At 49.6% G+C, this 23637-nt stretch overlaps 1 protein-coding gene across 2 annotated transcripts; it reads left to right on the forward strand.

The window, feature by feature from the left end:
- The first annotated feature begins 9340 nt into the window (after positions 1–9340).
- SH3BP5L (SH3 binding domain protein 5 like) lies at positions 9341–21780 on the forward strand. Of its 2 annotated transcripts, none has more exons than XM_007169921.2 (7): positions 9341–9461; positions 9913–10526; positions 15556–15618; positions 15788–15916; positions 17499–17660; positions 19128–19301; positions 19868–21780. In XM_007169921.2, the coding sequence occupies exons 2-7, from the start codon at positions 10344–10346 to the stop codon at positions 20312–20314; spliced, it is 1158 nt and encodes a 385-aa protein (XP_007169983.2). In that variant the 5' UTR covers positions 9341–9461; positions 9913–10343; the 3' UTR covers positions 20315–21780. The 2 variants fall into 2 exon arrangements, with proteins under 2 accessions (XP_007169983.2, XP_007169984.2); XM_007169922.2 differs by having other exon boundaries at positions 9358–9451.
- The last annotated feature ends 1857 nt before the right edge of the window (positions 21781–23637 follow it).

The following is a 23637-nucleotide window of genomic DNA, read 5'->3' on the forward strand; positions in this document are numbered from 1 at the left end:
TCTTCCCAGGCTTAACCAATCCCTGCCTCCTCCTTTGTCCACGTCCCCTCCCCGGGCCTCTTCCAGCCCAATCAAAGGAAAAGGCGGTGACCCACGTGCACCGCCTCAGCATCCAGTGGCGGGGTCCGGATGCTCTATATGGTGTTCCTGCGGCTCATAGGCGCCCGCTGGGTCGCCGAAGGGGGTCCCCGCGCGGGTGCCCGACGCTGCGTGGCCTTGGGGGCCATCCGCCCGAACAGTCCCGGCAGTAAGTTAGTGACTTCTTACAATGAGGCCAGACTTGATACCTATTAGCTTCCTCCTCGCCACAGGTCTGCCAAGGAGGCACCCACAAATTAATGACCCATCCAGGGTCGCACTGCCAGGGTTGGGGGTACTCCTGGCCTGCTTGCCAATTGTCTCTACAAGAGCTTACTGGCTGAGCTCTCTGTGCAATGTCTTGTTCCACTGAGGTGTGCTGTTAGTGTTGGTTTCCGGAAACGCTTTTGGCAATGTGACCATCCCCTCTTCAGGGCTGCCTATCAGACTCTGGATGATGGCTCTCAGGACCATTGTTTACCAGTTCTAATCTTCCTTTCAAGGTCACTTAGTACCACGCATCCTGCCACTCATCCAGAGCTTTGGCCCCTCTTCTCTGTTCAGGGGTTCCCTAAATCAGTGTACACTTAGATCCCTCAGACCTTCCCCTTGCTTTTTTATAAGCTAAACAAACCCATGCATAAGCACACATATTAAGAAATGGAATATTTCCAGAACCCCAGAAAACCCTTTGGCCCACTTCTTGTCTCTACTCCCACAGAAAGAGTAACCATAATCCTGACACCATAAATTAGTTTTGGCTAATTTATAGTTTTGACTTTATATACACGGAATCATACTATATGTACTCTTTTTTTTTTTTAATTTTACACTTTATTTATTTATTTTTGGCTGTGTTGGGTCTTCATTTCTGTGCGTGGGCTTTCTCTAGTTTCGGCGAGTGGGGGCCACTCTTCATCGTGGTGCGCGGGCCTCTCACTATCGCGGCCTCTCTTGTTACAGAGCACAGGCTCCAGACGCGCAGGCTCAGTAGTTGTGGCTCACAGGCCTAGTTGCTCCGCGGCATGCGGGATCTTCCCAGACCAGGGCTCGAACCCGTGTCCCCTGCATTGGCAGGCAGATTCTCAACCACTGCGCCACCAGGGAAGCCCCTATATGTACTCTTTTTGAGTCTGATTCTCTTGCTTAACTTTACATATGTAAGGTTTATTCATATTGTTGAGTGTGGTTGTAGTTAGTTCATTTTTGTTGCTGTATAGTATTCCATTGTGTGAATATACCATACTTGATTACCTGTTTTACTGAATAAATACAGCTGATGGACATTTGGGTTGTTTCTAGTTTGGGGCTTGTATTAGTTTCCTAGGGCTGCTGTAACAAAGTACTACAAACTGAGTGACTTAAGCAACAGAAGTTTATTTTCTCACAGTTCTGGAGTCTAGAAGTCTGAGCTCAAGTGTCAGCAGGGTTGGTTCTTTTGGAAGGATATGAGGAAGAATCTAATCCATGCCTCTCCTCCTAGCTTGTGGTGGTTTTGGAATGCAATTGAACTCTGCTTTGAAATCCACCCATTCTTAACAGTTTAGTCAAATGCCATCTCCATAAACCTGGAGATGCCTATGCTAGAATGTGCTCTTCTCCCCCATAGTTTAAGGGAAGGGCTTTGCCCCACTCACAAACAATGCCCTGAAGCATGAGCACAGTGCCTGCTCGTCACAGATACTCAATGAATGTCTGCTGATCCATGTATAGCATCATGGTGTAAGGAGTACAAGTCTGGCAGCAGGAGGCAAGTAAGTGGAAAAGAGACACAGGATGCAGGCCTAGGGTGATGACAGCCTGAACCAGGAAGGAATGGAGGTGGGAGATGTAGATACATTTTAAGGTAGCACTGTGTAGAGCAGCGGTCCCCAATCTTTTTGGCACCAGGGACCTGTTTCGTGGAAGACAATTTTTCCACAGACTGGGGTGGGGGGTGGGGGACAGTTGCGGGGTGATTAAAGAGCATTACATTTATTGTGCACTTTATTTCTATTATTATTACATTGTAATATATAATGAAATAATTATACAACTCACCATAGTGCAGAATCAGTGGGAGCCCTGAGTTGTTTTCCTGCAACTAGATGGTCCCATCTGGGGGCAATGGGAGACAGTGACACCCGAAGTGTGTTGCTTATGTCCAACCTACTCTGTAATCTCGTTTTGGTCGCTGTCACTGCAGAAAACCCTGCTTCACAAAGATAGGATGCTGGAAATGGAAGCAGGCTTTTCAGTGCCTTTGTGGCAATCTCAGGATATTCTGCCTTGACTTTAATCCAGAATGTATGGAGACTTTAAGTTGTCTCAAACATACTTTTAAGGGTACTGTCATTTGCGATCTCAAGCAGTTGATCCTCTTCTAGCATGAAGTCGATTCACCTGGCTTATTCACAAGTGGGTCGTGGATCCATTCCTTCCCAGTTTGGGGATCTTTTGTGGTTGGGAAGTAATGCACAAACTCTTTTGAAAGCTGAGACAGGTGATCATGCACCAGCTGGGAGAAAGAAGGCCCTGGCTCGGTCTCTTTCAAAATCTCTGCTAATGTTTAAATGTAAAAAATCCCAATGTTCACTCATCACCCCCTTAATTCCAGTTTGGCTTTGAATGCAGCCACTTTATCTGCTGACTTGAAAACAGTTGTCGTTCTCCCCTGAAGTGACAGATTGAGTTCATTGAGCAGGTTGAATATGTCACACAAGTAAGCAAGTTTTGCAACGCATTCTGTGTCACTGAAATGTGCTGCCAGTGGTGACTGTTTTTCTAAAAATCTCTGGAGTGGCTCTCATAACTCAAAAACTCTGGCCAGTGATCTACCTTTAGAAAGCCATCTCACTTCTGTGTATAAGAGAAGACGTGTATGCTCTGAGTCCATCTCTTCACAGAGCTGCATGAACAGACGTGAGTTAAGGGCATGTACTTTTATGTGGTTGATGACTTTAATCACATCCTGCAAAACGTTAAGTCCAGGTGACATTTTTCAGCTAGCCAGCATTTTTCTATGGATGACACAGTGCGTAGACTCACATTCAGAAGCGAACTCTTTGACCCAGGTAGCGAAATCAGAAAGCCGTCCAGTCATGGCAGCTGCTCCATCCGTGCATATACCAACACAAAATGACCAATTCAGTTTTCCTGATATGTAATCATTAAAAGACTTGAATAGTTCTGCAGCTGTGGTGTTGGTTAGCAACAAAAGTGCACATAACATATCCTGATGCACATCCTCCTGAAAAATATATTGCACAAAAACAAGCATTGTTGCCTTGTTGTCAACATCAGTAGACCTGTCAACCTGGATTGTGTACCACAGTGACTCATTAACCCTCTCTAACAATTGTGCCTCAATATTCTCTGCTATTTCATCAATTCATCTAGTTATGGTGCTAGCCAAAAGAGGAACACGTGCCACCTTTCGAACTGCAGCGTCTCCTAAAATTTCACGACAAATGTCCGTAGCAGCAGGCAGGATCAACTCTTCACCAATAGTAAAGGGCTTCTTAGCTTTAGCAATGCGGTTAGCCACCAAGAATGATGCTCTCAGTGCAGACACATTTGATGAAGTGGTGGCCTTCAATAATTGCTTCTGTTCTTCGTGTTCACATTTTTTTCTCTTGAAAAACCCCAGAGGCTTGTCTTTTAATGCAGGGTGCTTGGTCTCCATTTGGCGAAGCAGTTTTGAAGGTTTCATGGCTTCGCTGGATAGCCAGTCGCCACATATTATACAAAGCGGGCTTGGAGAATGTGAATCACCTGTTGCAATGAACCCATAATTTAAGTAGGACTCTTGGTATTTTCTTTTAAATGCAGCTTTCTTTTTGTTGGCGTCTTAGAGTCTTCTGCTGTCCCATCATTGGGTCTTTCCCCCTTTTCAAAGAAGCTCTCCAGCGACATTTGTTTTTTACTCATTTTGGCTAGGGTTAGCTTGTGGGCTTACCAAAACATGACTGAGACAAGTGTACAGTGTGGGAAAGAGGCACGGATGGAAGTGGTAAATAAAATAATGGGCTGGCCATGCGTGGACTAAAATGTGTCCAATTCTGACTTAAAGTCTGCCAGCAGATGCAGCTGTACAATTGAAGTACATCAACTCACTTGCCACTATAAAGCCTGCCACCAGCTGCAGCTTAATTGTCACTTGCCACTCACTGATAGGGTTTTGATATGAGTCTGCAAGCAATTGATTGATTATGGTCTCTGTGCAGTCAAACCTCTCTGCTAATGATAATCTGTATTTGCAGCTGCTCCCCCCGCTAGCATCACTGCCTCAGCTCCACCTCAGATCATCAGGCATTAGATTCTCATAAGGAGCACGCAACTTAGATCCCTCACATGCGCAGTTCACAGTAGGGTTCACGCTCCTATAAAAATCTAATGCTACTGCTGATCTGACAGAAGGCGGAGCTCAGGTGGTAATGCGAGTGATGGGGAGCAGCTGTAAATACAGATGAAGCTTTGCTTGCTTGCTTGCCACTCACCTCCTGCCACTTGGCCCAGTTCCTAACAGGCACGGACCAGTACCGGTCCGTGGCCTGGGGTTTGGGGGCCCCTGGTGCAGAGGATGACTGGTTGAGGATAATTCCAAAGCTTTTCAAGCCAGATAAAGGGACTAATTAGGATATTTCTGGACTCACTGTTCAGTATTGATGTCAGGTGTTTAAGTGACATTGGCCAATTCCAGAGGAGTGACTAGGATGGTGATAGATACATCACATAATTGAATGGGCTGAGAATATTGAACCTGGAAAAGAGAAATTTGTACATGACTGTACACAAGGTTTGACGCACTGTCATGTGAAAGAGGGCTCGATTACAGAACTTTCTTTTGTGTAGCTATGGAAGGAAGAACTCAAACCATGAAGAGAAAACACAGGAAGGTGTATTTTTGTTTCTTATGGGAGTCATTATAGAGGGGAGTGATAATTGGAACAGTAATAATGAGTGTATTGAGAGAAAGTTAGAAGGTCAAGAGTAAAGTTATGGGCATATTTGTCAACTTGAAAATACTGGATCCAAATGGGTGTCTTTCCCTACAAATCTGCATCAATAAATAACTCCCAACATGGTTGCATAAATATTCAAGATATTTATGGAGGGCCTACTATATGCCAGGTAGTGTTCTAGGCATTGGCGAATACAGCTATGAACTGCCATATGAATTTCCCTAAAATAAGCTCTGGCTGTGTCGTACTCCTGCTCAAAAACTGTCAAAGGTTTGTATTAACCACTAAATGAAGTTTACTCTCCTGATATGATATTAAGTCCCTTTTTCACCTGTCCCAACCTGCCTTTCCAGTCTGTTCTCTCTAACTCTCCACTAAACTGGATCAAGTTATTTAACCTCTAGTTCCTTAATTGTAAAATGGAGGTACAACATACCTCAGTTTGTTGTCACGAGGATCAAATGAATAGATATAAACCGCTCAGAACAGTGCCTGGTACACGATAAGCACTGCATAACTGTTTGCTTTTTTATTGTCAAATGACATGAGCAAGTCAGGGAAAATAATTTACTTCTGGAAAACCCAGTAGATTTAACAAGGGTAGAAATAATTCCGGCATTTGAGTAAAGGCTGTCCCTTTTTTTTTTTTTTTTTTAAAGGATTTTCTTATTTATTTATTTATTTATTTATTTATTTTTGGCTGTGTTGGGTCTTCGGTTCGTGCGAGGGCTTTCTCCAGTTGCGGCAAGCGGGGGCCACTCTTCATCGCGGTGCGGGGACCGCTCTTCATCGCGGTGCGCGGGCCTTTCTCTATCGCGGCCCCTCCCGTCGCGGGGCACAGGCTCCAGACGCGCAGGCTCAGCAATTGTGGCTCACGGGCCCAGCTGCTCCGTGGCATGTGGGATCTTCCCAGACCAGGGCTCGAACCCGTGTCCCCTGCATTAGCAGGCAGATTCTCAACCACTGCGCCACCAGGGAAGCCCCAAGGCTGTCCCTTTTATCAACCTTTATTGGTAGACTCTATTTCTGGGAGCAGCAAGTATTCAATCAGATTTTTTAAAAAAAAACAGTTTTACTGAGGTATAATTGACATACAAAATTTCAGATATTGAAATGTAAAGTTTGAAAACTTCTGACAAACGTATACACAAATCAAATCTTCATAACAATCAAGATAGAGAACACATCCATTACCCACAAGTTTCTGTGTGCCACTTTGTAATCCCTCCTACCACTCCCCTAGGCAACTACTGATCTGCTTGCTATCACTATACACTAGTCAACTAATATGTTTAATGAGCAACTGATGGTGGTATTTATTAAATATCTGACTGATAGTAGGAAAAAAACCATAAAAGGTAGTTTCTACTGGTAGAAAAATACAAACTAAAAAAGGTAGCTTTTAAACATGAAGATAACAGAGTTTTTGTATGAAGAAATTAAAAGTTACTAATAAAAGAGATGAGTTGTGATACTACCTAGTAATTGGTGATGTTACTAACATCTTTATATGGCTTTCATATTTTTATATTTCATTCATTAGTCAACAGGGGTTGGTTGGTCGTTTATTTGTGTCAGGGACTGGAAGGCGGTACACTTGTGGTGGGGAGAACATTGATATTGTGCTGTCCAATATATTAGTCACTAGCCATGTATGGCTATCTTACCTTAAATTAAAATTTTAGTTCCTCAGTTGCACTAGCCACATTTTAAGTTCTCAAGCACCCCTCACATGGCTAGTGGCTACCATATTGAACAGTGTGGTTACAGAAATTAGCATCATTGCTCAAAGTTCTATTCTACAGAGCTAATTTAGAAGATTCTTGAGGTATATTATCTACAGGGGAGGTGAGGAAGGTCTAAGCTGAAGCAATGGCAATGAAATGGAGAGGAGGGATCTCTCTGAGATACTTAATGTGATGCAGAGTGAAGACAGGGGGATTCATTTAGGATGTCTTCTAGGTTTCTCCTTGGAGTAAATAGGTTGATGATTAGAACCATTCACCAAAAATGTAAATACAGAAGCAGCAGCAGGATTTGGGAAAAGGGGATGAAATCAGATTTGTACTCAGTGAGTGAGAGGCAGCCATGGACTGGCCATTGGTCTGAGAAGCTTCTGGATCTCAGAATGTGATCTGTGGGGATTCTGGGTAGAGACAGAGGTCCAAGGAAGGAGCAGTAGCCATGGGTAGGAGTCAGAGCCATGCACTTGGTTGAGGGCTTTCAGAGAAATTAGGCTGCATGAGGTAAGAGCCTAGCATCAGGGCCTGGGAAGCACTGACATTTAGGGCAGGGTTTTCAAACTGTGAGTGGCTCATGAAATCAACAGAATAGGTCTCCACCAGCATTAAAAATAATAGTATAGCAAATATTAATACGCTTTGCATATTGAGTAAAGATCTTTTCCTGAAGCTTTTGTTTTGAATATATTTACACACATATATGTATACTAGGTTGCAAGGTAAAACATATTTCTGAGTTGTGATTAGTTTGAATATCACCAATTTATAAAATGAGCACCACAGACTATAAGTTACATGCTGCTAGTACCTAGCATGTAGCAGACACTCAGTAAACACACTGTATGAAGGATTAACCAACAGGTCAGAGAAGTAAGAGGAAACCCAGGACAAGGGTGACTCAGAAGCTAACCTCTTGCTACCTGAAACATTATCCAAACTCAGCAGAAAAACCGCTGGGGATTATATTACAGTCTGTACATGATGAGATCATTTTTGCTCTTGGTGAGTGAGAGTTAACCCTGGGGGAGGCCAGTGGAGACATCAGGGAGGCTACTGAACCTCAGGATGTGATCTAGGAGCAGTCTGGGCGTTACATGTATTTAAAATGTTTTCCCACCAAATGCAACAGATACGTGACAACCTGAAGCTCATGCCTGCTAAGGAATGAATGCACAGGGAAAAGAAGCTGTGGGACAAAATATAAGGATAATAGATATTGTAGTAGTGCTGAACAGGAAAGGTTTAGAAAATTCAGGTTAGGGTACACAGAAGATGGTAGGTTAAATGGAACCATTACAGGGAAACTCCAGTTTTGCAAAATTAAAGAGACTGGTAGACAACAAATAAGTAGTTTCTGATTTCTGTATGTAATTTTCATGCTTTTTGTATGGCGCCTTAATAACAAAAAGGAATGTGATATAAGTCTGAGGCATCATTATCCATCAGATCTGTCTACTTAGAACTGTTACTCAGGGTCTCGCTGATTCACTGGAGAAAAATCACTTCTGGAATTTAAAAAATAAAATATCCAATTTTGTTGAAAAACATCTTTTAAATCACTTAAAAAATATATTTGGCTCTACTTCTTTAAAAATCCTTCCCCCCCCCCCCAATGTGGTTATTCATGGGGCAAGGGGATGTAGGGAGGGGTTCCAAAGGGAAGAAGGAAAGTTCAGTCCATTTGACTTGCTCACCTCAGAGGAAGTTAGGTCTTTTGCAAAAATAAAACATCCATCCTGAAGCCTTCCCTTTAGGCCTCTCCTGGCGACACTCATTAGTGGTGACTTTAGGTCAGGTCCTTTCATTGATACACAAAGCCATGTAACAAACTCCTCCTCCTCGCGGGCTTTTGAGCAGGGTGCACGAGAGCACTGAGTTCAGATTAACGAAACTTCTAATCAGTGCTCATGAGGTAATCAGTGACCCCACTGCAACGACGTTCAGTGGGACAGGGCCTGGCTCGGGAAGGGGCTGGCGAAGTGCAGCGCTGGGGCCATGGTGCGGACGCCGGCAGGAGAGATTTACCTATCAGAGCTGCCGTTTAGACCCCGTTACTAACGAAGGGCACCGCTGACTTCACTTGAGTGAAGACAGTCATTTCTGGAAAACTACGCCTCGTCCCAGCGGCAGAGTCCCTCGGCGCCTGCCTCCAACAACAAGAACTGCTACAGCGGGAAGCTCACAAGCCCACAAGCCCACTTCTGACTTCCTGGGCAAGGCCGGAAGTGGCTTTGGGTGTAACCAGAACCCAGCGCCGTAAAGTAAGATGGCAGCAATCTCTTTGAGGCGATTGTCCAATCTCCGTTTTATTTCTAGCACTTCCTTACTCACCAGGGATTCTCGACTTCCATTACCCGCCCTAGTTTTTCTCAGCACAACCCTCTCATATTTCAACGTCATTTATCAGTTGTGGAGGATGGGCCGGAGGCAACGTAAGGTGAGCGTCAGCGCTGTGAGGCACCATTTTGTACGGAAACCGAAGGCCGGGCAGGGATGAGTGCTGGGGAATCCAGATGTGGCCCGGTTAGCGGGCGAGCGTGAGGGGGAGGGGCGAGAGGGCAGGAGGGCGTTGCTACGGGATGATGTATTTCCGCTTCCTCGCGGCCTTGTAGTACTTGGTTGGACCGGCTTGTTGCGGGGAGGGCGGGGGAAGATTGTTCGCAGTGGAGAAGGTCCGCGCAAGGGAAGGTAAACTGAGGTAATGCCGAGAAGAGGGGGGGGCCTTTGCGCCCGGCTGCGTAGGAGGTCTGGGGCTAGGGTCCTTGGGATTTAGGAAGAGCGGGGTTGGAGATGGGAGGCTCGGATTGTCCACAGGGTTAGAGAGAGAAGAGGAGGTGGGGTGGGGCTGGGGGTTACAAGGTGATTTGCAAAGCTGGGCGGGGGTGGAATGGGGCGGCCAGAACAGAAGCTGGGAGGGTTGGGGGAGACGGTGGAGAGGATGAGAGTGCGGAGGGAAGTCTGGAAGGCGCTGGTGGGGGAGGGGCTGGGGCCCGAGAGCCTGGAACGCGGGAAAGAAGTTGAGGGGGTTGGTCGGAATGTGGGGGTGTGGGAGGAAGGGAGCGGAGTTCTTGGGGGGCTGAGGGGTTGGAAGGGGCTGGTGGCCGACGTTCAAATGCTGACCATGTACTTGGCCTTTGTTTCCCCTGCAGCTCCCTAGAGACTCTCATCCAGCAGCCTCTGCTCAGGCCCAGCCTTCTCTCTCCAGTTGCCACCACAGCCTGGAGGCGCCTGCCTCCGCCCTCCCGAATGGTGCTCCTCCTCGCAGGCCTCGGCCCAGGATCCAGGCCCCCTTTGCCTCCTACCTCGGAGCTGTTGCTCCGGGTCTCTTCTGGTGGACTCCCCGTGACGGGGAGGGAAGGACTTTTGCACATACAAGGCTATAGCTCTTGGGACCCCACCGGCAACTTGAATCTCGGCCTCTAACCGAGTGTGAGGTTCTTCCTGTGCCCTCTTTTTCCACCCTTTGAGAAGAGAAACCCTTCTTCTTGCCACCCAGAGCCCAGGAAGCCCCAAGCTGGGGCCCTGGTCCCAGCATGTCAGTCCTCTTTTTTGCATAGGGCTGTGCCCTCTCCCTGTCAGCATGGCTGAACTCAGGCAGGTTCCAGGGGGGCGGGAGACCCCACAGGGGGAGCTTCGGCCTGCGGTTGTAGAGGATGAAGTCCCACGGAGCCCAGTTGCAGAGGAGCCTGGAGGAGGTGGAAGCAACAGCAGTGAAGCCAAATTGTCCCCAAGAGAAGAAGAAGAACTGGATCCTAGAATACAGGTGAGAAGACTGAGCTGGGGGAGAGATAGGGAGATTAGATTCCAGCTTTTCTGAAGAGCTGTCAGGTAAATGAGGGGTTAGACTTACTCTTTTCCCAGTGCACGGGCAGGAAAGGAAAACAAGTTTGTCAACAAATCATTGCAATATAGTGTGACAAGTGCGAAAAGAGTTGTGTGCGGTGGGAGTACAGAGAGAGGCCCGGCCTGAGTGCCTGGGGTGTGTTGCTGAAGGCTTCACTGATGAAGTGAAGTGACAAATTGGCAGTAGATGCAGGAAGCACACTTTAGGTCAGTAGAGAGTAGAACTGTTGTTTCTTTTCCAGATAAGCAAAGGGGCTGTTGGCTCAGAGTGGGATGTGAGATAAGATGGCTTTGAGATCGGGAGGCAGTTTTGAATCTTTTCCTCTCTCCCGCTTTCTCATCAGTGCCTCCCAGGGACATTCATATTTGTGAGAGGTGAGACCTTTCATGTCTTATAAAGGTGGCATCAGGCTTAGGCCTGTAAGGAAATCTGATGTGTTCAGAACGTTGTATCAGTTGTGGTCAATCCTTAATAATACAGATTTCTGGCTCTGAGGATGCTGGGTCAGTCAAATGAATGGAAGAGCTGATTTGTTGCCTTGGAGCATTTACAGGCCACTTGGTAGAAGGGCAGAACTTTGTGAAGGAGACCTCAGAGCAGTGGGGGAGGAGGGCAGGCACCATGTATAGTAGATGCATGGCCAAATGAGGCTGGATCTCAATGTTTCTGGGCAGTGGCAGGGAAGGGCTCTCTGGAGAAGCTGTTTGGACAGGTGAGGGCCAGGGTGCTCCTGTGTACTTGGGGCCTGAGTCTGCCATTTAGTATGGTAGCATCTCCAAGATTCTGATGTGGAAGTGACTCACCTTTGTAGGTGAGCAAGAGCATCCTGGGGCTCTCATTCCTGGGCTTCTTTGTCAACAGACCTTTATTGGATTACTTCAGTGAGTCAAGGAGATTTCAAAGCTGGTCCTAGCATCTTTCCTGCTCTCTCTTGGTGGAGTTTCCCAGGATGTGTGTGGAGAACCCGTGTCTGTGCTTACAGTGGAGCAGTAATGAGCCATTTGTTTACTGGCATGAGTCAGTAATTTATTTCTGCTGTGTTTCATGGGCATTGTATTGAGAACAGCTCAATTTCTCCTGCTAGTTCTATATAGATTTGTTGTCCACTGAGGAAACAAGTTGTGAAAAAAGCGTTGCGCTGAGATTCAAGCAGCCTCTGGCCGGATGATTTGTGATTTTCATGTAAGTTATGTAATCTTTCCAAGTCTCAGTTTCTTCATCTGTAAAGTGAAGGGTTGGTCTAGCTGATTTGCTCAACTCATTTCTGCTCTGCTCTGACATAGTGCTATGATTCTTTTCTTTCACAAACTCTTTTGCCTGTCTTTGATGAAAGTTCGTAGGTTGTGCTTTGGGAAAGAGAACTCTGTCTGTTTGTCAGGGAGGAGGGCCTGGCTGATGTCCTTCCTACACCCCTCTGCAACATTCCTTGCCCCCCTCCAGAGGAGAATCCACTGCAGTTTCTTTGCTCAGTCGCTCCTGTGTATTTTCCCATTGCCTACGCAGGCAAAGGTGGTAGTATGAAAAGGCAGCTTTCATGTTGTGCTGTCCAGTAAAGTAGCCACTAGTTGCTTGTGGATACTTAAATCAGTTAGGAATAAATAAAAATTAAAAATGCAGTTCCCCAGGTGCTGTTGGCAGTTGCAGATGTAGAACATTTCCATCATCATAGACAGTTCTATAGTATGAGCTCTGTGAGGGTTGGAGAATACTGAGCAGAAGTAAGATTCACCTCGCCTTCAGTGAGCTTGCGGTGTTACTGGAGCAAGAGGGGCAGGCGGACCTTAGTCTCTCCTGCTAAACTGGGAGGCACGTTGTGGAATGTTGTGGGCTACGTAGGGAGGCAAGGTCATGTTGTAGAGGCCTCCCTCGCTGATGAAGCTGGGCCAGTGCTCTGACCTCAGCAGGCATTCAGCATCTTCTTGCCATGTGGGAGAGGCAGCTTGGTGTGAGGGGCAGCCTTCATGGAGGAGGCTGGTGGCATTCAGACCTTCTGGGTTTGGGCTCTTCTGGATGAGAAAGACATTGGGGTATGTGTCTTTTGAGTTTCTTTTTAGTGTTGACAGTGTACAAGATCATGTTATCCTGATACTATATTTCAGCACTTTGAATGGATCAGTGCATTCAGTCCATCAGAGCCTACCAGGGAACTTTAAAAGCACCCATTCCTGAGCTGTGCCCAGATATGTGGATTCTCCTTCTGGGTGGGGCGAGAAGTGGTTCTAATTGTGGCCTGTGAGAGTCCACTGATCCAAGGATATCCCAAAGGTGGAGACCCTATTCAGGTATTTTCTCAACTCCCAGAAATGGTCCCTTAGGGCAAGGCTCTTTCTGATGGGGGGAGTGGGGATTCTTGGCAGGCAGGCAGCTTGTGCCTCCTTGTCTGGTGGGATCCTTCTGGAAGTTGGAGGGAAGCCAGGTAGAGGCCAGCTCTAGGCCTGCGTGGAGTGTGCTGCCCCCCAGGGAAGTCCACTGGATGTGTCTCTGTGTCTTGACCTCAGCATACTTCTCTGAGGCCTCCAGGCTGGTCCTCAGCTTTCTGAGACAGACAGGGTCCCAGTGGCGGGAAGGAATAAAGGAGGGTTGTACTAGGATGGGCCTGGTCTCCTCTCCTATGACTTTTCTCAGCCCCCTTTGTGACGGGCACAGTCTTTCCTCAGGTAAGTAGATGTGTTCACTCACCTGCTCCTCCTCAGAGTGACTTTGCAATCTCTGCGTCGTCCGACGTGTCGGTTTAGCTTTCCCTGGGCAGTCATTTTTACCTTATTTCTGAGTCTTTGGGTCATGTATCACCCTGGCCCTGCTGACTGACTGTGGGCTTGAGTGTTTTTCTTTTTAATTGAGATATAGTTGATTTATAATATTATGTAAGTTTCAGGTGTACAACATAGTGATTCACAGTTTATGAGATTATACTCCATTTTGGGCTTGAGTGTTTTAATGGCTTGCACAAGTTGGGCAGGAGCATCTGTAGCCCGAGCGCCCGTGCCTTTGACTCAGTGGCCTGGCATCCTGGGAATGCGCCCGGTGTGCTCTGGGGAGGTCGCCCTCCCTGCTGGCTGCAGGCTCACTGGTGGATGATGTACGCTGACTCAGACTTCATCCTCCTTGAATTCCATTTCAGCTGGGTGCCAGGAGTCCCCTGGTGGAGCTGGCCAAATGGAATGTGTTGCCGGCGGCCCAAAACAGAGCCCTGGCTGCTTGTTGGCTTCCTGCTCTGCTTTGCCCTGGCTCTGCCTTAGCCGGGCTGCCCCCATCCCCCACCCCCTTGCCCACCTTGCCCACCTTGCCCTCCAGCCTGCTCTGCTCCCCAGTCTCTTTGTCCTGTTAGAAAGAGCTTTGTGACTCTGCGGGGAAGACCTCAGAGTCAACAGGAGGCCTTTTTTTAAATTGCTGGAGGCCTTTTTTTAAATTGCTGGAGGTGCTTCGTGGATATGAGTTTCTGTATAGAAAGACATGCCTGCTTCTGTGGGCCAATAGCCAGAGCCTTTCACATTCCTGGATTTGTTATATGTTTCTTTCTTTGTGTTCTACCTTATACTGTAATTAGAGCACATAACTTGGTTTCTTAGATTCTTACTTGCTGACTCAAATTTTTTAGGGCTTGAGATGGGGTATAGAAATAGAAGGACTAAAGGGGGATCACACACTGGGTTGCTGGAAGGGCCAAATGAGGTGTGAGAGTAGTGATGGCAGTGTCGCTCACTACCAAGTGCAGGTCGTGTCTGGGCCAGGGGCAGCAAGCAGACACCATGCTGGCTACAGCTGGCCTGTCCAGGGGCTGCAGGGCTCCTGGAGGAGGATCCTGTAGCCGAGCATCAGGCATCTCTCTGGGTATTGCTCCTCCTCAGGAGTGTCATTGGCTCCCTGGACCCCAGGAACTTGACCAAGGGGAGGGGAGGATACTCAAGGCCAGCACCCTCCCTGCTCTCTCGCTGAAAGGCCTGGGTGGCTTGCTTCTTTTGCCAGCCCTGGGACCAGTGAGGCGTTCAAGCCAGCGTGTCTGGTGACTTCTTCCTGAGCCTCTCCCTCCCTCCCTCCCTCCCTCCCACAGGATCTACCTGGGGTCCTGTCACCACTGCCCAAGCAGGCCTAGAGGCCTCTTGAACCATGCGTTCTTCTCTAATCTTGACCTTAATTGTGATTTTGCATCCTGTATTTCCCTGGGATCTGCCCTCTCCTCTCCCACCTGGAGAACTACAGACAGCCTCCACTTGTGTCTCCCTGGCCCCTCCAAGCTTTCCCTACATTGCCCAGCTCTGCCTTCCTAAACCACCAAGTGGCATTAGTCTCTGAGGGGTTCCCCCTGCCATTGGGAGAAGTCCTAGTATCCTGTCCCTGCGCCCCAGCCTGTCTGGCTTCTCACCCAATAATCTGCCTGCCCCGGGCACCTGCTGTTCTTTTGATTCCCAGCCCCTACCATGCCCACCCCTCAGGTGGCTCCTCACACCACTGGGGGCCTGTTGCTTACTTATTGGGCCGGAGCTGCCCCCTCTTTGTGTTCTGAATTCTCCGGTCTCATGGTGCTGAACTGTGATAAGTGTGTAGTAAAAGTATGCTGAGTGAGTGGCCCAGGGGGGTTGTCCTCTCTGGGACAGAGACCGTTAGCTCTGAAGGAGACTCCTGGCTGGAGTACGAGGAGGAGGTGGTGCAGTCTGGTGGAGAGAGCACAGGCTTGTTGCCACTTTGCTGTGTGCACAGGAGTTTTCCATACTCTGAACCTCAATTTTCTCATCTTTAAAATGGGGGTTTAGAGGCGGAATTGTGAGGATTCCAGGAGGCTATATATGATTCTGTCTCTGACAGGAGGCATTTGACAGTGACCTCCTGCTCCATTTCTTCGCTTCCCTGGTTGGCTGGGCTTTCCCTCTGTGCACTGTGCTCCTGCCCTGCCTGGTTCATGTGAGGCTGCTTGCTTCCCCTGCTCTAACTTTCTGCCCCTCTCTGGCAGGAGGAGCTGGAGCATCTGAACCAGGCCAGCGAGGAGATCAACCAGGTGGAGCTGCAGCTGGATGTGAGTGTTGCTCCTTTTCCTCACACTCTTGGGCTGTTTCCAAAGGTGTTTTCATCATTTTCCCTCCTCTTTCAGTACAGTGGCAGGGGAAGAGGCATGTATGGAAAACAAGAGGGGCTGGGACCCACACGCATGCCTCCCTCTGCCCATGTCCCTATCCTTTTGCCAGGAGGCCAGGACCACCTACCGGAGGATCCTGCAGGAGTCAGCAAGGAAGCTCAACACGCAGGGCTCCCACTTGGGGAGCTGCATCGAGAAGGCCCGGCCCTACTATGAGGCTCGGCGGCTGGCTAAGGAGGTATGACCCACATTCTGGGGTAGGGGGCCGCATGCAGAGCCTGGCCCTGTACTCTTCTATCTCTGTATGGGGTGTGAGACAGATCACCATTCTTTTCCTCTTCTGTTCCCCTTGGTTCATGTCTCTCTTTTCTTTGTTTGCTCCTCCACTCCTTTACCCATTTCCTTCTTTTTAAATTTTTCTTTGCACAAATAATGTGGGCTCACTATTGGAAGGCTGTAATTGTAACCTGAAACTGTAAGGCAAGGTAGGAGAAGAAAACCGATATTTCCCCAAATCCAACCACGTGCATGTTTCATGATTTTTGTACCTGGGATTTGTTTAGTCAAGTATGGTAAGGTGACAGACACAGAGACAGCTGCCTTCAAAGAAGAATTTATTACTTACAGTTCCTAAGAGAAAAGGACCTGCCACATCATGCAGGGCTACATGGGGAAGTACTACATGGGGAATGGGTGAGGAGGCAGAAAATGTGAGGGGAAAGCTTGGCTTAGAGCTTTTATTGTAGAGCCTTTATTGTGGTTTTCATGGGAAGGAATGGGTAGGGCAGGGTAGGCAACTTTGAGCCAATTTAAGATTGGCTAGTTTGAATAATTGAGGCAGGTTCTGGGCTATAGGGGTGGTCTCTAGTTTTCTGCTACCTGGCCCTTCAGTGATTTAGGGCAGGGGATATACTGGCTTGCTGTGTGATAGTTGGGCTTCGGATTGGTTGATTTGCATATGAAAAATGTGCTCACATTCCTAGGAGTGTGTCTCTAGGAATTAGCCAGCCCTAGGAGAGCCAGCAAGGCCTCCAAGATATCAAAGCATCATAAAACATAGAAAATAAAAAACGTGATTAATATAGCACAAATAATTCCTTAAATTTTATTTTTGGATATATCAAAGCATCATAAAACATAGAAAATAAAAAACGTGATTAATATAGCACAAATAATTCCTTAAAGTTTTTTTTTGTATATATCCTGCCAATATGGGATCACATATGTACAATTTTTATTTCTTTATTGTATTAGGACATGGTTCCATGTCAAGAAATACCCACACATGCCATTATTTTTAAGGGCTTCTTAATATTTCTTTATATTAGATGTACTATTATTTGTTTAACCAGTTCTCTGTAACTGAAAACTTAGGTTTGTTTCCAGTTTTTTGTTTGGTAAATATGGTTGTGATGAATATCTCCAAGCACTTGTCTGGTTATTTCATTCAGATTACCTGCTGGATTGGAGTTGATGGTCTCAACCATCAACTAACCATCTTCCAACTAAAGGCTGTGGATTTTTCTTTGTTCTCCCTAGGGCAAAAGGCCAGCAGCCTTCGAGAGTGCTGGATTTTACACACTCACCCTCCACTGGCAGTATCCTTCTTTTTCTACATATATTTCTTCTCTGAGCTATATCCTTGCAACATATTCTTCATAGAATTTTACTTCCTCAGCACTTATTCTTAGTGCAGTTTGGGAAGTGAAGCCAACATTGCAGTGGGCCCTCCTCCTTCTCTTGTCCTTGCCCAGGGCGGGTCTCCATGGGCAGCCAGGGGTCCTTTGAGGCTCCCTACCCTGATGGTCCTTTCCCCCCAGGCCCAGCAGGAGACACAGAAGGCAGCACTGCGGTATGAGAGGGCTGTGAGCATGCACAACGCTGCCCGGGAGATGGTGTTTGTGGCTGAGCAGGGCGTCATGGCTGACAAGAACCGGCTGGACCCCACGTGGCAGGAGATGCTCAACCACGCCACCTGCAAGGTGAGCCAGGCAGTGCCAGTAGGTCCCTCCTGCCAGTTCCTGTACTTCCTTTCCTTTCCCTGCATCCTGTCACCTTCCTTAATCCTTTCTCTCCTCCACTCCAGACTTCCCTCCGTTTTGATTCTGTTTCAGGCAAAATCTGGTCCTTGCCCTCTGCCCTGTTTGGCCTCCAGTGTGTCCCATATACACTTCCTTCTGACTTAGAATGTCTTTCTGGGCTCTTCTTGAACCTTTGCCTCCAGATGTGGGACTAACCCAAATAGTTCATTCCTGCTGATTGCTCTGGATTCAACACTCTTTTGTTATGTTTAGCTGTGACCCCTTGCTTCTGTTTGCTGAATGTTCTCCCTTTCTTGCTTTTGAGCTCTGCCAGTGTACCTTGGTTTCTGAAGTACAATTTGTGTATTATTTCCAAGCTACTCTGGCTACCGGGGAGTGGGAGGATCCCTGGCATCAGCTCTAGTCTGCCACCTTCACCTTGTAAAGGGCAAGTGTCTTAGTCTATTAGGGCTGTTACAATAAAATAACAGACTGGGTGGTTTAAACAACAGATGTTTATTTTTCACAGTTCTGGAGGCTAGGAAGTTCAAGATCAAGGCATAGGCAGATTTGGTGTCTGCAGCGGACCTGCTTCCTGGTTCCCAGATGGCCAGCTGTCTTTTCACTGTGTTCTCACATAGCCGAAGGGGCTAGAGAGCTCTCCAAGCCCTCTTTTATAAGGAAACTAATTCCATTTGTGAGAGCTCCCCCCTCTTGACCCAATCATCTCTCAGAGGGCCCACCTTCGGGGTTAGGATTTCAACATAAGAATTTTGGGGGGACAGAAGCATTTAGTCTGTAGCAGTAAGTGTCAGCTCCTGAGGAGCAGTCATGTCTTGAGGTTCTTTGTGTGCTCCTTAGTCCAGGCCCAGGGCCTCACGCAGAGCAGGAGCTCCACTTCCACTCTGGAACTCACACAGAGGAGAGCATGACACTGAGGGAGGGCTTGTTGAAACTGTGTGTAGGCGGGGTCAGCCCCTTGGCCCTGGTAGACGAGGTGGCTGGAGCCCTTGCCTGCTACCTGCTCAGGCACAGAAACCTGGAGAACTCAGTGCAGAGCTGTGACTCCCCGCAGTGAGGCCCCTCCCTTCCCCCAGCCCAGCCCCCAGCACCGAGGGCGCTCTGAGGACCATGGCTGTGGCAGACGTGCTCACAGGCGGACATTCCCTACGTGCTCACAAGTGGTCCAGAGGGCCCCGGCACCTCTTGGTAGCAACAAAGCTGAGAGGCGGGTGGTACAGGTAACAATCGGCAGGTACAAGGCCTCACTGTTCTCTTTTGTGTCTCGGGAGCTCAGTGCTCTCTCCCGGCTCTGCAGTGGGGGCTCTCCCCCAGGGCAACATTTGGAGTGGCAGCCTGAGCAGGCTATAGGGGCAGGAGGGTGGGACCGAGTTCAGTGATGTGTGCCCTCCATCCCACCTGGGCCAGGTGAATGAGGCCGAGGAGGAGCGGCTTCGTGGTGAGCGGGAACACCAGCGGGTGACACGGCTGTGCCAGCAGGCTGAGGCTCGGGTTCAGGCCCTGCAGAAGACCCTCCGGCGGGCCATTGGCAAGAGCCGCCCCTACTTCGAGCTCAAGGCCCAGTTCAGCCAGATCCTGGAGGTAGCTGAGTGGGAGAGGGGGAGGGGGAGTGGACGGAGGATGGGGGAGGGGGCAGGCATAGAAAGGGAGGGCAGGTAGAGGGGACACCAATCTGCTTTTCTGGGCCATCCACCAGGCCAGTGCGGTGGAACAGGTGTGCTCAGAATGACCCCGCAGGAATGGGAGGTGGGGTTAGGGAGTGAGTGCTGGCAGAGAAGGGAGGTAAAGGAGAAAAGGTGAGAATTGGGGGAAACCAGGAAGAATGGGGCAAAGGAATCGGCCAGATAGGGAAAGGGAACAATGGGGAGAGGAGGAAGAGCGGGTGGGAATGAAGACCTGGGAGGAAGGCCCTGGAAGGTCAGGCAGGAGCAGGGAAGGTTGCTGGGGAAGGAGGGCCCCAGGAGGAGGAGGAGTGGAGAGGGGCTGGGTGGAGCACTGCAGATGAGTGGTTGGTGGTGAGCAGAGCCGAGAGCCTGGGACGGGAGAGCCCAGCGCAGAATGCTGAGTGGACCTGACAGGACTTGGCAGCTCCAGGGGCCTCGGATAGTTGCCCAGAGGGTCACCTGACTCTGACCCTCCCTCTGCAGGAGCACAAGGCCAAGGTGACAGAGCTGGAGCAGCAGGTAGCCCAGGCCAAGACCCGCTACTCAGTCGCCCTGCGCAACCTGGAGCAGATCAGCGAGCAGATCCATGCGCGGCGCCGGGGCCAGCTCCCTCACCCCCCGGGCCAGCTGCGCTCTTCCCCAGTGGGGGCCGAGGCCGGGCCTGATGGTGGCGAGGATGGGGACAGCGGGATCATCGAGGGGGCCGAGGGTGGGGGGCTGGAGGAGGGTGTCAGCCTGGGGCCTGGCCCTGCCCCCGACACGGACACGCTGAGCCTGCTGAGCCTGCGCACTGTGGCTTCAGACCTGCAGAAGTGCGACTCCGTGGAGCACCTGCGGGGCCTCTCGGACCACACCAGTCTGGATGGCCAGGAGCTGGGTCCCCGGAGCGGGGGTCGTAGCGGCCGCCACCAGCGCAGTATCAGCCTGTAGCCCTGTGCTCAGGGTGGCTGGTGCAGTCTTACCACCACTGGCCCATGGAGGGCCCTGCAGGCTCCTAGCTCCCTCTCCTCGGGTCCTCGCTTCCCCCAGAGAGGTCAGGTTGGCTGTGTCTTGAGTCTGTCCTCTTTCTCACCCTGCCCTGCCCCCCACAGGTGGCAGCTCTCTTTGCCTTACCCTTTCAGAAGGCTTGTCTTTGGTTCTCACATCTCCCCTCCGCCTGCTGGCCCCTCAGTCTGATACCGTTTGCTGGCCTCTTTTTGACTTCTTCCATCTGTCTGGTTTTTCCCCTCAGGGAAATTTGTCTAGAAGGCACAGGGATATCATCAGAGAAGGTGGGCGCTGGACCTGGGCCCTGGCATCTTGGCCCCCCCAAGCTTGAGTGAATGGACGGGTGCCCCTCCCACCTCCCCATCTCCCGAGTGGTCCTGAGTGGCAGGGATGCTGCCGAGCCCTCCTAGCAGCCCAGCGCCCCAGTCCTCTGTCCCAGCCTGCCTGTGTGTAACATGTAAGCTGCACTGTGGGGCTGTGTGCCTCTGGAAGACACCACCCATCCCTTTAGTGCTCCCTCCTCATGACCTAAGCCACTTTGCTATGCGTGCCTCAAAGCAGGACTTGAGGGTTACTGGTGTCAGGGAAGGTGAAACCCAATCTCATCGTTGACAAAGGAGGCACCACCAACTCCAAACAGACTCCCGTGTGTGTGGTGTTTCCCCAGCTTGGCTGGGTCCTTAACATTGCCAAGGTGCTAGTGAGTCCATGTTGGGGGATGGAGATGTAGTGAGGTCCTGATGGCTGAAGCCCTTGCCATTCCTGCTGCGGAGTTAGGTTTATTTACTTTTTCTGGGTAGAGGATGCTGAACCAAGTCTCAGCGTCCTCCTGCAGGGTAGAGTTGGGGAGTTTGGTGCTCAATTGCTCTCCCTCGCTCTTCCCCAAACCAAACAATACCTAGTCCACGATCCCCTGGGGGATGCTCAGGTTTGGCTGCAGAGCCTCCGCTGATGTGGGGAAGGTTTGGCCTGGGGTGAGGGAACCCGCCCTCCACCGGGAGCTGCTTCAGGTGTCTGGTGGTACTCCTGTGCTGCGTGGGGCGGGGGAAAGGTAGGGAAACCACACTGGATCTAGGTGCCTCGGGAGCACCGATCCTCCTGTCCCACCCCAGGAGGGCTGAGAGCTGGACTCTGGACAGGATAACTTGTGCCTAGGCCTGTGTGCTGCTGCCATTGACTGGGGGAGGAGCAGGCCTTCGAATAGGAGGTGTCTCCCTGTCCCAGGGTTGAGGCAGTTTGGTCATGATGAGAACCGCCAGGTTTGAGGTGGCCATGGGGGGAGGGAAGAAGGGGGAGGATGTGGGCGTGCGTGCGTGCATGCATGTGCCTGTGTGTATGGGGGAAAAGGGTCTGCCCCTGATTTTATTTAAATAAAATAGTTTATGTAACAATAATGTTTATTGTCCCTTTCAGGGAGGGAAGAGGAGTAGGGGGTGAGGATGGAGAGTGGGGAGGAACAGGGTGAAGCGGTATGCTCTTTTGATGGGGTAGTCAGAGGAGGTCTCTTGGGAGGTGAAGGATGAGATGGATCAAACCCAGGCAATGAGAGGAGGGAAGGCTTATGGCCACAAGGCTGGGGTGAATGCGCACCAAGTCGGCGGTGCCCTGCAACCCCCTACCCTTGCAGCTTCCCGGCCAAGGAGGGCTCTGCAGGGCGGAGTGGGTGTTGTCAGCCACTGGTGGTGCAGACAAGGTGACGATGCCATTCCTGGATGTGAGCGTGAAGAAAGGGGAGGGGCCAGTAGGGTTGTGGGATTTAGCAAATACACAGGATGCCCAGTTAAACTTGAATTTCAGGTAGACGACGTTTTTGGCCCCTGCAGTGTTAAGGACATACTTAATACTAAGTTGTTTGTCATCTATCTGACATTAAAATTGAACATAGATAAAAGGTGACTCCCAAGTCAGGGCTTGACCCGTTGGTGGGTCAGGAGGGGTTTGAATACATTTGGACCCACTGCTTGTGAAACATCTGGTGGAATCAGGTTGGGGAAGAGATGAGAACTTCAGGAGCTGAGGAAGTGGAGAGTGAAGGCTCTCGACCAGACCTCCCCACTGGTGCACCTACATTTGTAGCCAGGTGAGGAGGGAGTCAGCTAAGGGATGGAGAAGGTGCTGCCAGGGAGGAGGAGGGGGAGACCCACTGGAAACCTGGTGGGAAAAGGGTGTCCTGAAGACCTTTAAGGGGCAAGGTGAAGGCCAGGAGTTGAAGGGACAGGAGGGCAGAAGAGTGACCCTGGTGACCTCAGGTGGTAGATGGGCCATTAGGAGCCACTGTGTACCCTTTGACAAGACTGTCCAGGTGTGAGACTGCCTTTCCTGACCTGGCTTATTAATTGAGAAATAAGCAAAGTGTGATAAGGCAGATGGGTGCCAAAATATTTCCTTTATCACTGGAAAAGCGCTGTGAGTGTATGTGTGGCCTGTGTCCTTGGGCAAGTGGGCTTTCTGAGATGATTCCCCAGGGTCATACTTCCCTACCCAGTCTGTGGCAGTGTGGAACCTGTAAGGCTCCTGGTGTAAAGGAACCCCAGAAAAGAAGAGCAGGCTGTGCCCACCCGGTTTCTCCATGCAGAATCACCTACCAGAAAAGGCAATAGTGGAGAGAGAACAGGAGGCTTGGCGCTAATGGCTAACCGTGGCAAATGTGCCCCCTAGCCCTATTGTAACAATAGTGGATTGCACTCACCCAGTGTGTCTCACGTGCCAGGCATATGCATCGATCCATTTAGTACCCATAACAATATTATGGGGTAGGTAGCACCACAGTTGCTTTTTCCAGATGAGAATACAGGCATAGTAGGGGTGCCCAGTCTGCCTTTAGCCTTGTAGAAGGTAATGGAGGCAGTTGGACTCTAGAGTCTAAACTCTTTCAGCCCTTGAGTGAAGCCCCTCACAGGAGCTAGAGGTGAGAAAGTAGAGGGAGTGTGGGTAGTCAACTCTTAGGAAGTGTTACTGGGAAGGGGAGCTGAGAACAGGATGGTCAAGGAATTTTAAAGTAAGCAAGAGATGGTCAAGTTATGGGGGATGTGGAGTCTCTTCTCCCCATGTCATATGTCCTAGTGGTAATGACTTCTTTTGAGCTGTGTCCCCCTCAAGTGAGCAGCTGGGCCTCAGTCTCCCTGGCACCTAGCTCATGCCCAGTACCTAATAGATGCTCAGAAAATGTTCTTTTGCATCTCCCTTCTCCCTGCCCCGGTCCAAATCTATACCAGATTATAGGTTGTCCCTGACCTGTGATAGTTTGACTTGATTTTTTGACTTTA

Source organism: Balaenoptera acutorostrata, chromosome 2 (assembly GCF_949987535.1).
Source record: "Balaenoptera acutorostrata chromosome 2, mBalAcu1.1, whole genome shotgun sequence".
NCBI lineage: Eukaryota > Metazoa > Chordata > Mammalia > Artiodactyla > Balaenopteridae > Balaenoptera > Balaenoptera acutorostrata.

Coding starts and splice junctions, on each gene's coding strand:
- SH3BP5L (XM_007169921.2), top strand. CDS start 10,344: ATGGCTGAACTCAGGCAGGTTCCAGGGGGGCGGGAGACCCCACAGGGG. Junction 17,661..19,127: donor TCAACCACGCCACCTGCAAG/GTGAGCCAGGCA, acceptor CACCTGGGCCAG/GTGAATGAGGCCGAGGAGGA. Junction 19,302..19,867: donor AGTTCAGCCAGATCCTGGAG/GTAGCTGAGTGG, acceptor CTCCCTCTGCAG/GAGCACAAGGCCAAGGTGAC.